We start from the raw sequence: 16,578 nt of genomic DNA on the forward strand, positions 1-16,578 counted from the left end.
AGCTGCCTGCGATAGGATAGACCACATCACTCCTGAGGAAAATCCTAGGGAAATCTGTTGTCTGGTGAGGGTGATCAAGCCTCATTGGCTGGGTCAGGGGCAGGCCGTAGTCTAGTTTTTCTTTTATAAGTTTCATAACATGCCATGTTTCTCTGGAATGTGCTTTGAGCCCTTTGCAGAATAGTCAAATGTTGGGGCTGCCATCTTAGCAGCGTGCCAACACCAGCACCTCCCTGGGAGACAGGATCTAGTACGGTTGTAGGGATCATAAGGTATGCACAAGTCCCCACACCACAACATGGCCAGAACCCATCAAAAAAGCACAGTAGTTGATGTATGTAAAAACACAAACTGGAAATGGAACGTAGACACTAAAATGCATTTCTTGTAAATCATCAGTATAGAAACAAAATACAAGTCAGTACGATTTTTTTCCACCTTAATCAAGCTCCATGTAGTCAGGTCGCCGCAAAGTTTTATTTTGAAAGTCTGAAACGGAACACTAATTGAAACCGAAGTAGTAGACGGTAACTAGCCAGGCGACTCGTTCGGTGCTGCCGTCCTGCCTGTCAACAACACTGCAACCTGAGACGGGATAGCCAGTCAGTTGGCTAGCTGAGTCAACCAGCTAAGTTGGCTACTCAGCTAACCGCAGTGTTAATCAACTGCGCGACTTGTAATTATCAGACAATTTTGGAAATGACCTGACTTACGAATACATTTGCCTCGACAAGACGCGAAGAAAAGGCGGACTTTGTAGTTTGGTAAGTTACCTCTGGGTTCGATCACACAACAAGTGAAAAACAGGTTCAGTCAATGTTTCCATTTTGGCGAGTTGATCTCCTTGAGTTGTTAGCTTACGGTCGCTAGCAACCAAGAGGTTGATATTTTCTTGTTTTCCTCATTGTCGAAGTCAACGGCATTGTTGGGTAGCTGGAACTCCACGTTTACTTTTAACGCACCACGGTCATTAAACACCTTCCCCCCTCCGAATTTGGATGCTTTAAATGCTTAGCGGTTGAGAGCAGGCCACCTCGGGACTTTTGCTTGAGTGGACCGGGTTCTGTCCACCTTGTGAGGTTTGGGTCTGATGAGAAGACACGGCTGGAAGGAGAGTCGACACTTGTTGCAATTTCCACAACTTGCGTCGACAAACTTTTATGATTTGAATTAAGCTCCGGATCACTGTCGCGGTTCATACGTATTCCGTAAATTAAACTCACATACTAAATTTCAATTTTATTTTTCCTTCATAAACGACTTATTGGATTGATTGGATTTGTAAGCTAGCTCAGCTTGTGGCTCTCAAGTGCCGATCACTTCTCGCTTACTAGTCGACCAACATTATGTCATTTATAGTGATATGATTTTGCTTGCTTCTGTAGATATTAGCTCCTTTTCGGATTATTTTTTTTCTGGTCTTTGATCTTATTAGAGAAAATATCACTGATTTGCTAAATCAGACCACATTTTTCCTTTGTGCTGATTCAGAATTTGCAATACGAGTAATCTTGGTGGACTCTGCGAACACTATTGGAGATATCCCCTTAGATTGTATTTAATCAATCAGTTGATATAATGTGTTTTCAAGAAACGTGGAAACATAAATACAACTGTGAAGTGTGTATCTGCATGTGCACTTTACAGTCATTTTTTTAAATTAGTTAAGACTTGCTGCGACTGTTTCTCACCATTCGTCTGAAAGCTGCTTGACAAATATTTAAAGTAGTGAGCCGGCAGTTCTTAGAGAAATTTCTCTTGAAATTGATGATTTTTGCTTGTTCTTGTTCAGAGTAATGAGAGATTTGCTGTTTTGGACACTGAGGCTGTTCAAGACAGACACTCTCCTAATCCCTCCTGTGTTGTTGGACCCACCGGCATAGCAAATGTTTAGCATTCCAGTGTAGGAAAAGCGTTTCCTGTGAACATTCAAAGTGAAGATAATCTCAATATTTTTTCTCCAAGTTATTTTGACTCCTTTATCTCCACATTTTTTGTTTTATTTTTCAATTCTCTATTTTCCTGTTAGGCAGAAAGGTGCTCGCAAATGGAAGGAAAACGGCATTCAATGAAGGAATTTAGATGAAATCAGTCATGTGTAAGAAGTAAGGCAAATCTAATAGAATGAGGTAAACATGACAGGAAGTAGCTGTTGAGTTTTTTTTGTTTTTGCATGTGTGTATTTCCTTGTGTTTTTATATGCCTGGCATATACTGTACCTCTAGCCTGGGTGTGACTACATTATCTCGAGCCTGTCACCGTTAACATTATCATGTATTTGGATCTATGAGAAGGTGTGAGAAGACAGCAGTGAGTATGCATTTGGATTGCCGCTCAGCTGTGATTTGTTTTGTGTAGCAGACTGAACGCTGCATTGTTGACTGCCGAAAAGCTTGTGTACCTTATTGACACAAGCTCTGTTGTCTTAGGCCTTCGTCTACTTGGTCTTGTTTGATATGACATCACTGCTTCATCACTGCAAAAGCCAGAGCTCCACAGCCAATGGTTGACATCTGGTCAGGTATGTTACTCTTGAATTCTTCACACCAGATTATTTGGGCCTTGGTTTTCCCCCTTTTTCTTCTTCCAAAGCACAGCTGTCTTGTCAATTTGGAACTCCTGCACAGGAACATGTGGAAAGTATTATCACTGATGAAGTGGCCTTAAGGAGCTAACGGTGAATCACCCGGGTTGTACGTCACTGGTCTCATGATAGAAATAAATAATAGAATTAATTATCATTTGTTTGTCCTTATTTATATGGCAGCATCCACCCATACTAGAAAAATTGTTGAGAAAAAAAGCTTAATTGCATAGCTAAGAATAAATCAGCAACAATCAATAACTTATCTATACAAAAAATAACAATGAAATGGATATTAATAAATGATAAGTGAATAAATTATTAAATCCAAACAGGAACTTTTTTGAAGTTAATAATCTATTTTGACTTCAAAAAGAGTTACACATTTACCTATGAGTGTTTGGACTTTCAAGATTGTAATTTTCTTACTTAGGCTTGAAATGAGGCACTTAATGTTTTGTCTGTTTCAATATTCATAAAAAAAGGTTGAGTTAATTAATTTAGAGAAAACACATTTATTAATGAATGTGATATGAGGCAAGACAGGGTTATACAGGGTAACAACAAAAGCTCAGGAGAGCGCTTTTTTCTGTGCAATGTCAGTTTTGCAGTTCTTTGTATCTTTAGCGTATTTCTTGGTGAGTGTTTATCTATTCATTTACTCAAACTAACCCTAACCCTCCACAAGGTAAAGTCATGATGTTCCCATTCTTACTCCTGAAAACAGTTGATAAAAGTGTTTTTTTTATTATAAAAGATAAACAAATAAATAAAATAGGGGGCAGTGTTGCACAGGAGGTAGAGCGAAATTGTCCTTGGAATTGAACATTCCTGGTTCGATTCCTGGTTCGTCTTGGTGTGTCAAAATGTTGTTGAGCAAGTCACTGAACCCCTTACTGTTCCCCTGGTGCTGATGGGCTGCAGCCAACTGGTCACGGTTCATTCATGATGGGTTAAATACAGAGAATGGAATGTCCCCACAAGGGATTGATAGTTTATAAATGATCAAATTATAGTGTATCAAAACCACTATGCCATATTTCCTCTTTTATATCATATCCATCACCACGTCTCTTTGAGATAGCTAAATCTGTTCAAATATAATGGCTTTTGGGTTTGCAGGGTCATCAGCCTGTCACTGTCTGAGCCTGATTTACTCGTTATTACGTGGAAAAAGAAAACAATGACATTGTACAGTTTTCAGCCCCTCCCCTGTCTTGGAATCCACCTTCCTGTATATAATCACAATGGCTCCCTCTGTAACATAAAGATTCATATTTTATAGATGTCGTTTGAAAAAACGTTTTCAAAAACATCAATTATTCTGGTAATTTATAAATGTAACTGACCTGGCAAAATTGAAAATTGTCTTTAAAGAGAATGAATCTGATTAAGAGCTACGTTTCAAGGTCATCACCAAAACAGCTAAGAACTTTCAATGGGTAACATTTGAATGTCCTTCTTGTGAGTGTGTGTAAATATTGTTTATGTGTGTGTATACAAATTTTTTGGTTTGTTAAAGAAAAGCCTATAACAAACATGTAGCCATGGAATGTGGAACATTAAAGTTAGTATGATAATTTTTTTCCTCACATTAGTGATTAATGAGTTACTTAATAAACAAAGCATTTGCTTGCAATTAATGCATGATAATTCACTTTTATAGATCTCACAACATGCGCGCAATATTGTAATTGGGGAGAAATTGTTAAAGACCCCTGGCATTGAGCAGGTAATGCCACAATACAAAGACGTTGGTCTAAAAAAAATATCTGGGATGCTAATTTCTGATGCTATGTAAGGCACTCCCTGGGCATAGTCCACAGTATTCTTCAGATTGAATGAATAATATGAGGCACATTATTTATTAACATCAACATTATTTATCCCTGGGAAATAAATTGAATTAATATGCTATCATTGTTCTGAGAACACTTTTTGTATCTATAGGGTGCTGTTGAAGAGAATGGCTGCGCAGGTGGAAGTTCAGACTGGGGAAGTTGGGAGGACAGTGGCCGGAGGAAGACTTCATTTAAGTCCCCTGACGGATTCCAGCAATACAGGCCCTATTGAGATCAGCCAGTCCCGTGTAATCACTCCAGAAATTAACAAGCCTGTCCCCGGACCAAAGCCACGGCTCACTCCGAAACCCTTTGCTGTGGAGAAGAACCCCACAATTAAGCCCATAGTTGCACCTAAGCCTCAAACCAAGCCTAAACCAGAGTCTACACACATTCCTGGATACAAACCAGAGCTTCCATGTACCACTTCTAAACCACAACCAGCAGCTGCCACCATAAGATCCAGGCCAGTTTGTACCAACCCCAGTCGACCTGCCCCTACCTCATTTAGAACATCTACTAAGTTGCACACTGGGCAAACAGTCAAGCCTGTTGTGCAACCATTTAAACCAGCCCCTCCCCTTGATCTGATAGACCCAAGCAAGCCTACTGTGGTTCCTGTTCCAAGGCAGAAGCCTGATGCTTCCAGCTTGGTCTATTCCAGGAGCCTTAAAACCCACTCGGTATCAGAATGGTCAGACACCACCAAAAAGGAAGATTTAGAGGACCAAACAACATCCAGTGCGGGTGGTGGATCCATGACAAGGGCCAGGTCCATGGGTTTTATTGCACAGTTTGGAGAAGATGATGATCTAAAAGAAAAAATTAAGCCAGCAGCAAATGTGCCATTGCGGCCGCAACCTAGAGGCACCAGGCCAAGACCTGTTTCTGCTATTTTTCTTAGCAGTCCAACCAAAACAGAGACACCAGTTTCTGCTCCTCGCTGGGGAGGAAGACGTCCTCTTTCAGCAGATTTAACATCCAAATTTGAGTCTTTTGGTCTGTCATTACACCATAAATCGTCTAAAGCAAACACAAAAGAAAACACTCCAGAACAGAACACTCCTCATCATAGGCAGAAGCAAGAGAAAAACCTCAACACTACCCCAACTTCTGATGAGGTTGCCAAACCTATTGTTTGTGACAAACAAAGCGACAAAACGGCAGAAGAAACAAGCATGGAAGAGACTGATGAGGATAGGAGAGGAGTTAGCATAAAGTCGCGAATCAGTCTCTTGCTTGATTTGTCTTCGTCTCCTGGCACTAGTTCCACGGGCCAAATGTCAGAGCCTCAGTTACAACCGCAGCCTGTGCCTGAGACAGAATCTCAGGTGGGTGTTAAACAGCTCATTAAACAGTTGACGGAGGATGTGACACCAACGCAGAGCCCCATTCTGAAACCAGCAGTGAAACCACGTCCCCTACCCATTGACCTGACTAAAAGGTAAGAGTAGCTTATTATCGCTTTGATTGTGTTGATCATTTGTCTTTGTCCATGTATTCGGGCGTCATCCAGATCTTTGTCTACTGTAATACATGTAAATCAGGTTTGTAGCTGAGAGGTCTCCAGACCTCAGCTGCGTTTCCCTCACTGATGCAACAGATCACCAGGGGGTCAGCAAAGATCCACCTCCTCAGAAGGTAAGAAAGCCCCTTTGCTTTGCAGGAATTCGTTTGTCATGGGATTGGCCAATACTTAGCAGGCAAATGTGAATAGAAAAAAAATTGACTTGAGTGGAAATTGCTCTAAATATCCTCCTAACTCTAACCATTTTAAGAATATAAGTTCAAGACATTGAGGACAAAAGAAAAAAAAAATTACAATAATAGCACATATGTGTTTGCTTTATCTTATATCTTTAGCTAGACAGATTAATGGACAATATTTTTGAGGAAAACTTGGCCATCATTATATTTTTAAACCTCCTTCTTAAATTTCATATAAAATTTTGAAATGCTATTGTAGAAACTTGCTATTTCACATCTTCATATATCTTCGCTGTAGATGCATAAAGCTGTCAGGCCTCAGAGTATCAGGTTCATTAATCATCTCTGGTGACTACCTGTTATGAAACAGAAGAGGGAGGAGATCACTGGGAAAAGGTCAAAATGGAGCAGCTTTGAGTACCACCTTTGTACCACACCCACTGTTGTGAGGCCAGTGTAGAACAAGAGGATACAATTTCAGTAGAGATTTTTTGTATTCTACCCTCCCTTTGTTTATGTGTAAAATACATCTGAATTCTGGTTTTAATCATTTTCCAAGTAATTAACTGCCAAGTTGATTGTTAAAGTTTTTGCAATATTTTTTCACAAGTTGTTCAAGTATTTTCTACTTTTTTTTTTTTGCGAAGGAGCATTAGTATTTTAATGCGGTTGGAGTGAGTTACAAGGTTTTCAGTTTTTAGTAAATATTTGAATTCTCATAGGCTCAAGAGTCAGCCATCACCCCAAGTGACGAGAGGGTATTCGTGGAGTTTGAAGAGCAGCACGAGAACTTGTCATCGAGTGAAAGTCCAGAGGCAAGACAGATGACCAGTGCATCTTGCAATGAATTTGGTCCTGGCAATGAAGTGCAGACAGTGCGAGCATCCCTGTTTGACAATGTTGTGGAGAGGCACAATATACATATGCCTGGTGACACTGAACCTACAATCAAGTCCATAGACTTACTAGGTAGCCCACCATTTAGGAAAGGAAACAATGAGAATGAGGGCACTCTTGTGACTGCTTCTTATAAAGAGCCTGTTTCTCCATCAAGTCCTCAGTGGGTATTACATGCAGTGGACACTGTGCACGCAGTGGAGGAAAGCAGAGCTGTGAGCAAGAGCATCCCAACTGCACAGTGGGAAGACAAGGCCTTGACTTTACGATCTAAACGGTTAGAGGGGAATAACACGAACCTAGTGGAACAAGCATCAGTGGTACTTCCAGAGCAGAAGCCTCGATATTTGAGAGTTGGAGCTTTACAGAAATGGAACATTGCCTGTCCGAACCAGGAAGCAGGTCTAGAAAAAAGCATTCCAAAGCAAACACAGAGGGAAGAAATGGCTTTGAATATAGGCAGAGACAAGCAGAGAGAAGCCGAGGAGGACGAAGCGACTGCAGCTCCCAAACGCTTGAAAACTCTTGAGACAGAAGATCGGAGCCCAAAACCCAGGGCAACCTACTTTGCTTTGACAGGGCAAATACAGGAGCCTTTATCAGCTCTAGATGATGGAGCAGATATAGGGGATACCCGAGTTTCCTGTCAGGATTTCTCTGTAAGCTCTCAAGGGATGATTGTTCCAGTCAGGAGGCATCCATCATTTGATCAAGCGCTGCAAAAAAACCTTCAGGATCAAGAAAAGGACACAATAAGGGGCCTCGTAATACATCAGGAGAATCGATCGTCCTTGGAAGGGCCAAGAGGAGAGGAAATTATGAAAGTAGAAAAGAAAAAAGAACTACAAAAGGAGGCTGAAAGACACAAGGGCAAAATAAAAGAAATTGAACGGGAGAAACAGCGGCAGCTGGAAATTGAGAGACAAGCTTTTTTAGAATATGCACGGATGAAAGACCGGGAGATGCAAAGAGAATTTGAAAGGCAAAGACAGAAAGAATTTGAAAAGGAGAAGCAAGAATTTGAGGAGAAACAACGAGCGCTAGAAAAACAAAATCAACTAGAACTTGAGAAGCAAAAGATGCAGAAATTGCAGAGAGAAAAACAAAAAGAATATGAATGCGAGAGGGAGCGGCAATTGGAGAAAGAAAGACAAAGAGAATTGGAGAAACAGCGGGAGGAAAAGAAACAGAGAGAGATGGAGAAGGAAAGACAACGCGAACAGGAAAAGCTAAAACAAATAGAGGAGGATAGACAGCATGAACAGGAGAAACAGAGACTGCGTGCCGAAGAAAGGCAAAGAGAGCTGGACAAGGAGAGGAAGCTAATGGAAATCCAAAAGGAGAAACGAAGGATGGAAGAACTGGCAAGAGTGAAAGAGTTGGAAAGAATACAGCTCTTGGAGTTTCAAAAACAGCAGCAGAAAGAAAAGGAGAGGAAGCAGATTTTGGAGGCCGAGAAGCAGAGACTCAGAGAGAAGATGGCAAGAGAAGAAACAGAGAAAATGAAGCAGATGGCTTTAGAGCATGAACTACATAGACTGAAAGAGCTTGATAAAGAAAGGGAAAAGCAAAGAGAAATGGAAAAGGAATGCCTTAAAGAGATTGAGAGGGAAAAGCAAAGAGAGTTAGAGAGACACAGACATCGAGAATTAGAGCGGGAGAGACAGAAACAGTTAGATATTGAGAGACAGGAATTGGAAAACCAAAGGGTGAGACAACAACAATTAGAAAGAGAACGGCTAAGGAAGGAGGAAATAGAGAGAATTAAAGAGATGGAGAGGAGACAACTCTTAGAGTTTGAAAAGCAAAAACAAGCAGAGAGGGAGAGACAACAAATTGAAATTGAGAAACAAAGATTGAGGGAGAAAATGGAAAAGGAAGAGGCAGAGAAGATGAGGCAGATAGCCCGGCAGCAAGATGCAGAGAGACAGCGGCTAAAAGACAAGCAGAAGAGAGAGGAACAAGAGAGAGTAAGATTGGACTCTGCACCTCTTAGACCTAAAGTATTGGATCTGGACTCTGTCCTACGCAATGACCCGTCTCCAAGGGCTACTCCTAAGCGCAGTGACCCCATGACACGATGGAAGGAGCCATCCTCCGCAGCAGAAGAGTCCTACAAACCTGCCATCCTTGACATAGACTCTTTCATATCTCAGACTCAGTTCTCTCCTGGTAAAGACTTACTTCCTGTGTCTGGTATCCAAGGAAGCAACCCCAGCTTTGGGACACGGTCACAGCCTGCACCTGACAGGAGCGCAAGCTGGAAGGTGCCAACACAGACTTCAGGTTCTGTAACAACGCCAGAATGGACTTCATCCCCTCAGGACCCATGGGAATTGACGTCTCTTGAGTCTCCTGTTGACAAACCAGCTGCTGAGCTCAGTAAGCATAGTGACAGACTCAGCATAGAACAGCAGCTATTTGGACAGGACGAACTGCTCTGTTATCAAAAAAAGCACTTCTCTGGTGGGCTAGATGTACAACATTTATTAACTCCCTTGGCCAGGACAGATATAAAAACTGGTGGCCTGCCTGGTGAAGTGTCAGGCAGTGCTACTGCAGAGCAGATTTGGTCGACCAAAGAACCACAGCCCCAAGCCAACAGAGAGGAGAGGTCCCCCAGCTACAGAAGGTCCCACGGATCCCAGGTGAGTGAGTTTGAGATCTGAAATCTCACAAATCAATTTTTAGTGTCTAATTCCAAGGATCTCTGTCATAATTTGAGTATCATCCGAAATTGTAATTTCCTTGTAATTTCAACAATTTCCTTCGGGATAAATAAAGTTGTTCTCATCTCTCATGTGGTGCTAGAAATCTGTACTGTAATCAAATTTAATTATAGCCAATGCCTCAATGAATTTTCACTTTTCGATCCAATTCTGTAATTCCCTTTTCTTTTCCGATGGCATGGGGGTATTTGTAATGCTTTTCAGTTCAGTAGAAAAGTGAAAATCTACTCCCCTTGGCTGCTTGATTATCTACCAACTTCTTTATCATTGTTTCCAGCTGCATCAGTACAAACATTTTATTTCACATCAACTATGTGTAAACTCATGCATGTACAGTTTGTATATCAAAGAAAGACTGAATGGCTCAAATGCATAGAAACCGAGTTTGGTTAGTGTTTGTAAGTCAAACTAATTCTTGATTCCAGTCCATTTTTAATACACTGCAGAGAAATCTGAATGTATTTCAATATTATATTATTGATATGCCGTGTATTCCAAAATCAGATAATTAAAGAGCTAAATGAAGTAGATTAAAATAGTTTTCTGTATAAAGTGTCTAATTCCTTTAAGATGTACATATCTCCGATCTGAGATGAAAAGTCATTTGACAATGTTTGTACAGTCAAAACTTTCCGAACACTGTGTAATGGCTGTGGCACAATTTGTGAATAAGGTCAAGTTAAAGTTATGTCACACACACTAATATATCTGACCGTTTGTCTAGCGCAACACAATATCCCATGTGTTACAGCCTGTTTTCAGGCTTGTCTCAGATTACATGAAGAAAAGTTGATGATGACTTTTGGCCATTTGTGTTGTCAGGATCTCAATAGGATACGTTCTCGCAGTGTATCACGACGGTCAGCCCCTTCAGGCAGTGCTGTGGAGGCAAGTCTCTCAAGGATCAGGAGTCGCAGTGCCCACAGAGACCGGGACCGCCACAGTTGGGTAAGCCCAAATGCAGTTTAATCTCAGCGCGGGTGGAAATACATTACTATGCTAGTGATGCTAATGTGCTAGTGTAAAGTTATTACTTTGTTTTGATGTTGTGCTCTTTGTGCTTGGACTATGGCTCACACAGGTCATTGGGGAAAAGGCAGGGAGTGCTGTGTGTTCTAGCGAGTGAGCAATGTGATGTGTGTGTTTGTTTTGTGACAGGTAGTTGCAATGGAGTGATTTAAAATGAGGAATCACAGCGAGTAAACATTAGGTGACTTGGAAGGCATAGTCTCAGTGACTCACCTTCTCTCGTTCTATGCCACATTCTTAGGATAACTTTCTCAGGCCTGTAATTCAAGATTTCATAGACTTACATCTCATTCATTGGAGGTCACATTACTGCTGTAGTAATTATGTGCCTGCAGCCAGGCAGACATTTGTGTGTGTTCCACCTCTCAGCATGGTTGCAAATACCCCTGTAATACCTTTTAACTTTCGACCCTCCTGTTGAGATGTTTGTTGTTAGTGTCAAGAAGTTATTGAATGAAGTCTGCGTGCTTATTATTTGTGTCTGCGTTCATTAGGCATAGTTGGCTTTCCTTGGAAAAAGTTTTGCTGGTGTAGCACCGTAAGAAAATAAAACCTCAGCAAGCTCTAGATAAATAGGCAAGGAAAGAAACACTGAACATAGTAAGGGAGGTAGCAAAATAGAATATCATTAATGCATTTGCATGCAGACTATTAATAGCGATTGTCACTGAACACCTCCCCTAGGTTTTTTTCAATAAAATAATCACCTATTTGGAAAGGAGACAAAGATATAAAGCTATAACAATAAAAATACTAGGCCTTTATCAATACCTTGTTGACCTCTCCTTGGTCTGTGAAGCAGTAGATGGTATCATGGGTAGATAGACTCAGCTCCGAGCACAAGTGTCAGATTTCACTACCAGGTGACGATGGTACGCAAATGACAAGATGCAACTAGAGGGTCGTGGATCCTGTGTCTGAAAATCACATCTACCTATTTACAATGTCTCTCATTTAAGTTAAATGGTAAAGAAACCCAAATGATTTTAATAAGTAATCTGTAAACTTTGTCTGGTGTAGTTGGAAGTATCTAGGAGCAACGCCTCATACACACACACACACCACCCTTCAGGTTCAACAAAAGGGTGAGGCTGCAGAAATTCAGTCTGAAAGGCCTGTGACTTCAAACAACACAACATGAAAGAACTCTGTGAATATTTTCAAATTTCATTATTTTGACATGCGTATCCTAACTGTTTATTGAAATAACAAAATAACACTGAGGAATCCTAAAACGTAAACTAGTGCCATAGACAAGCAAGGGAGAACATGCTAGGTGATTGATTTTCAGCTGCTAAATAATAATTTTGTCATACAACTAATAAGATAATGACATTTTACTTACTACTTACTTTGTTGTTGTATTTAATTCAAGATTAATTCAATTATTTAGTTTTGTTCAAAGTAAGTGCAACATCTAAACATACAAATTTATTTATACATGTTGTTTTACATGTAAAATGTTCAGTGTAACAATATTATTAAAAAAATCACCGCTCTCATTACAATTTTATTTTTGTTTTAAACCTTTGAGGGGAGAAAAGCAGTTTACCCAATACAACTGTAGCACAACAGGAGCTGGTCCCAGCAGACTTCGAAACTCACGATCTTAATCTATGAAATAAGAAGTACAATTTTGTGCAATTAAACAATGCTATTTTACAGAACTTCAGAAGTCACCAGGGCTTCTTATCACTGTCACCATCTAGTGGTTCTGTTTAGACTTTGTCAGTCATCCATTCTAGTGTGTTTACGTTTTTCTTTCATAGTAATTCAATTGGACCATCGCTGGCTTGTCGGCTGCTTGATGGTGAATCTATTCTAAACAAAGTTCTTAAAATGCTTGTTCAGTAAACAAATGTGTCACCATGTCGTATTTTATTCTGTGTAACATTGTTTTACTTTGATTGCAATTATTTCACAAAAAGTATATGGAATTCAAATGTACCCGAGACAGCAAACTGCCATGCTAACCTGAAACAACTCTTTATTGTGTGAAATTTGGCCTTATTTATTTTGCATTGATTTACATGGAAGTTTACAGAGATTGAAATAGGTCTCTTAATGATCAGCTGCAACAGTACAATGAATATATCAATATGCCAATAATAAAATTCAGACAGGGTGTTTATATTCCTTTGATGCTACATTTATCCAGTTAGAAAGCTGTAATTAAAAATGGCAACAATTTCTGTATTTACTATGCCTATGTGAAGGCTCAGAGTTGCAGCACAAACTATTGTCAAATCTATGATCACACTTCGAGTCATAATAATGCAGTCAGGTCTGAGTATTTGGATAGTATCACAATTTTCCTGCTTCTCACCAGCACTGCTAATTTGAAAAGAGGCAATCTCAATGTAAAAATTATGAATAATGAGTTTTCACTTTCAGAAATGTTCCAAGAGCAGTTTCATGGTCTGAAGTCAGCTGGTCCCTTGTCTTGCATAATCATAAACACATAAAAAGGCCTCGAGTTGTCAAATCTGTCATTTTTCATATTTTTTAACAAGGAGGATTGCAGTGGAGAGTAATGTTACATGAAAAGGTCTGGGTGATTGAATTGTTTCTTTAATGGAGAAAAGCCCTTCCGTGCTTATTTGGTTATACAATAACTTAAAGTGATAAATTCAGTAAATATTTATTTGTCAGTATTAAACAAGGGTGTGATCTTCAATTGAACTTCATATACTGATTCAATTTTTTTTTTAATGAAAATCCTGAAGTAATTTTTTTTAAGAATAGAGATATGATTAATTTCCTTAGACGGCATCTACTGGGGGGGAGTGTCCTCAGACTCCTACAGATGAGGTGATAGTAGTGTGGTTACATCACAGGGATAAGTCACAGGGTCTGAGGCTGCTGAGTGGAGAAGAACAGGAATGGGTACCGGGCTGAGAGCCATGTTTTACATGTTGTCCTGTTGCTTGACTCCACATTGCTTATGGGTAAGTAACGGCACAACTCCTTTTTATTATGGATGTTTATTGTCTGAGAGAGAGATACTTCCTGTATCCCTGAGTGTCCCTAAAGCTACATATCATCTTCATTGTGCGCGGTTGCCAGTTGGCTTTCTGTCCACTGCTGTCCACTGCTGTGAGCCGAATGATGATGTCAGCAGAAGAGGGGAACTGATGCTGCTGTGACTCATTTCCAGGCAGACATTTAATATGAAGAGGGGGAGTGTTAGAAGGATGCAGAGTTGTAAAGTTTCTTCCTACAGGAATACAGCTTATATGGTGAACACCTAAGATTTCTGTGTGAAAATGTGTTTCTGATTAGTTTTATTGCAATTGTAGCTGGGTTGATGAAAAAATATTTGAAAATAGTATCTTAGAGCACTTGCTCTAAAATGATAGTAGGACATCGTGAAACCCATTGTTTCTGTTTCGTTATTAATTTATTACTACTTGTTACTGTGCCTAAAAATTAACCACACTGGTGAAGGCTATTTTTGCCAAAAAAAAAACATGAAGCCGTATTTGACATTATATTTAAAATGGAGGGAAAACAAAAATCTGGTTAAAAACCTCATCGGTCTTCTCATTAATTTTTGAAGACAAATATTTGTAAGATATTGTATCCACTGTTTTGTCATAATATTCTATAGGAAAGCATTGATACTGTCACCACTGACATAGTTCACAAGTCATTCACTGATACACTGATGGGAGAGGCTGCCCTCCCAAATAATTTATAATTGAGGAGCTCTCATCACACTTGTCTTTAAATCAGCCTGTCAAAAACATGAATCAGATTGCCTGTAGAGGGCATGTGTGGGCAATTATGAGGACTGAACTCCTCTCTCCCAATTCAATCTGAGGTTGACTGAAGTGTATCTTGATTAGCCTACTATTTCTTTATTGGGTGCAAACCAGTATTTTCAAAACATTTTTGTAGTCTGCTTAGGCTTTTTCTGTCGATTATCAAAGTGGTTTGTCTTTCTCTGCCTGGTGCTGGTACAAGATTTAAACAAACACTCATCGGTTCACTGGCTTCTATTTTTTTTGTCATTCTTGTTACTATGCTGATAAACTGGTTTACGAACTACGTGTACAGCCTCATTGGTCAAGTCTCACCGGTCTTTTCACTCTCTCCTATATCAATCTTTTTATGATGTTTTCCTTGTCACGATTGCTCAATATCACACATGCTCATCTTTCACTTTCTCTTTTAGAATGTAAAAACATCCCCTCTCCTGTATTTTTATTGCCCATCTTCAGTTGTGGCTGCAACACCTTTTTTGTTTTTTATTCCCTGCAAACAAAGCAGGCTGGGGCAACAGAGCACCGCAGAACATATGTTGCCCTCCCCTCTCCCTCCTGTTAGAAATCAGGGACCTCCCATTCTCTCTGACTCTGCTCCGCACTCCCTCTCTCCACCCAGTTTCGCCTTGACGTTGAGTTGAGTGCAAGAGCAGCAGTGCTGACGCATTTCTCCTACCTGCCCATACCTGCAGAAAAAGGCGTGAACATTTTCCCTCTCTGCTGCTCAGGACTTTACCTTCACAGCACTTGGTGCTGTTTATGCGCTGCGCTGGAATACAAATTATTTTAGGAGCTTTTTTTTTTATTGCCAGCTGCATCGTTTCACCTGGCATACAAGACTATATGATAAAGTAAGACCCTTAAGAACCTCGGAATGTAACCTTTGGAGGTATTTATTTTTATTTCCTTTTTTTTTTTTTTTTTTTAAATGTTTGACCTCAACCTCGTTTTGGAAGAAACACTTCAAGACTGCCTTTTGGGGAATTATTTGTTTAAATCAAATTGAGGCTGGAGGCGGCCAGGACAGAGGAGCTCATATGGAAAAATTAGGTGTTGAACTGAGAGTGTGTTAGGAATTATATATACTATACTATGATGAATTGTGAGGTTATTCTTTTACTAAAAGTGAAATTGGTATGTAAAAGATGTGAGGCTATTTTTACATATTGTATGTCATAGTTTCATGTCACTCTTTGAACTCGGAAACCGATAACCCCAGGAAAAACACCTTCTCCTGTTTCATTTAATAGTGCCCTGCATTACTAATAGTAAGTGCTGTAAGTGTGTATGTGGAGCAACCTTACATAACCTTTACTTGACCAGTTGTTTGTTAGAGGGGCATATCATATCAAGCCCATCTCGTACGCTGCGAAATAGACATTAGGAAGCTTCAGAATTCACTTAAAGACGACAGCCTGGAGCCTTGACTGTTATGAGATGAAACAGAGTCCTGCCTGCTCCTTGGGGACTGCACTGCAGAAAGGCCATTTAAGAGTGAGACTAAGGAGAGGCTCTGTCCTGTACCAGTCAGACTGATTGGTGTGCTGCAGTGCTGCAAACAGCAGCCACCACCACATCAGACTGGGGCTGTTCTGTCTTGTCACCCTCTGCACTGCTGCAGTGTTGACCTAGCAGCATAGCATTTAATAGCTGGACACTATTCCTGACCGGTCATCTCAAGCAGAACCAACCTCTCATGATTCCTTGCTGCTGTGGTAACAAGAGTCACAGCTCAGCTCAGACTCTAATCCAGCAGTTGTGAATACAGGCTTCTGATGGAGTACCTGGGGGACAAGCTGTCAGTGGCCCACTCTCAGGTGTCTGGGTGGGTAGGAAATGTCCGTCGCTCACTTCATGGGGCACTAAACTTGTTATCAAGCCCGCTGGAGAGAGGAGGCAGAGGAGATGATGGGACTGGGGATTTCAAAAGAACCAACTCGCTGCGCTCTCTAGCCTCCCGGAGCAGGGAGTCGATCCGCAGGTTTTCGCTACGCAGCCAGCAACGTCTGTCCTTACGCAGACGC

General features: G+C 40.5%; 1 protein-coding gene across 1 annotated transcript in view; it reads left to right on the plus strand.

The window, feature by feature from the left end:
* Nucleotides 1–627: 627 nt before the first annotated feature.
* Nucleotides 628–16,578, plus strand: part of LOC147221644 (uncharacterized) — a 28,862-nt gene continuing 12,911 nt past the window's right edge. The window contains exons 1-6 of the mRNA XM_086169876.1: nucleotides 628–764; nucleotides 2,430–2,521; nucleotides 4,535–5,869; nucleotides 5,973–6,066; nucleotides 6,855–9,677; nucleotides 10,581–10,706. Coding sequence (XP_086026002.1) covers nucleotides 4,551–5,869; nucleotides 5,973–6,066; nucleotides 6,855–9,677; nucleotides 10,581–10,706 — 4,362 coding nt within the window. The 5' untranslated portion in view covers nucleotides 628–764; nucleotides 2,430–2,521; nucleotides 4,535–4,550. The remainder of the gene's footprint in view (nucleotides 765–2,429; nucleotides 2,522–4,534; nucleotides 5,870–5,972; nucleotides 6,067–6,854; nucleotides 9,678–10,580; nucleotides 10,707–16,578) is intronic.

Source organism: Fistularia commersonii, chromosome 22 (genome assembly GCF_037954325.1).
Source record: "Fistularia commersonii isolate RoL2024-O1a breed Wild chromosome 22, RoL_Fcom_v1.0, whole genome shotgun sequence".
Classification (NCBI taxonomy): Eukaryota; Metazoa; Chordata; class Actinopteri; order Syngnathiformes; family Fistulariidae; genus Fistularia; species Fistularia commersonii.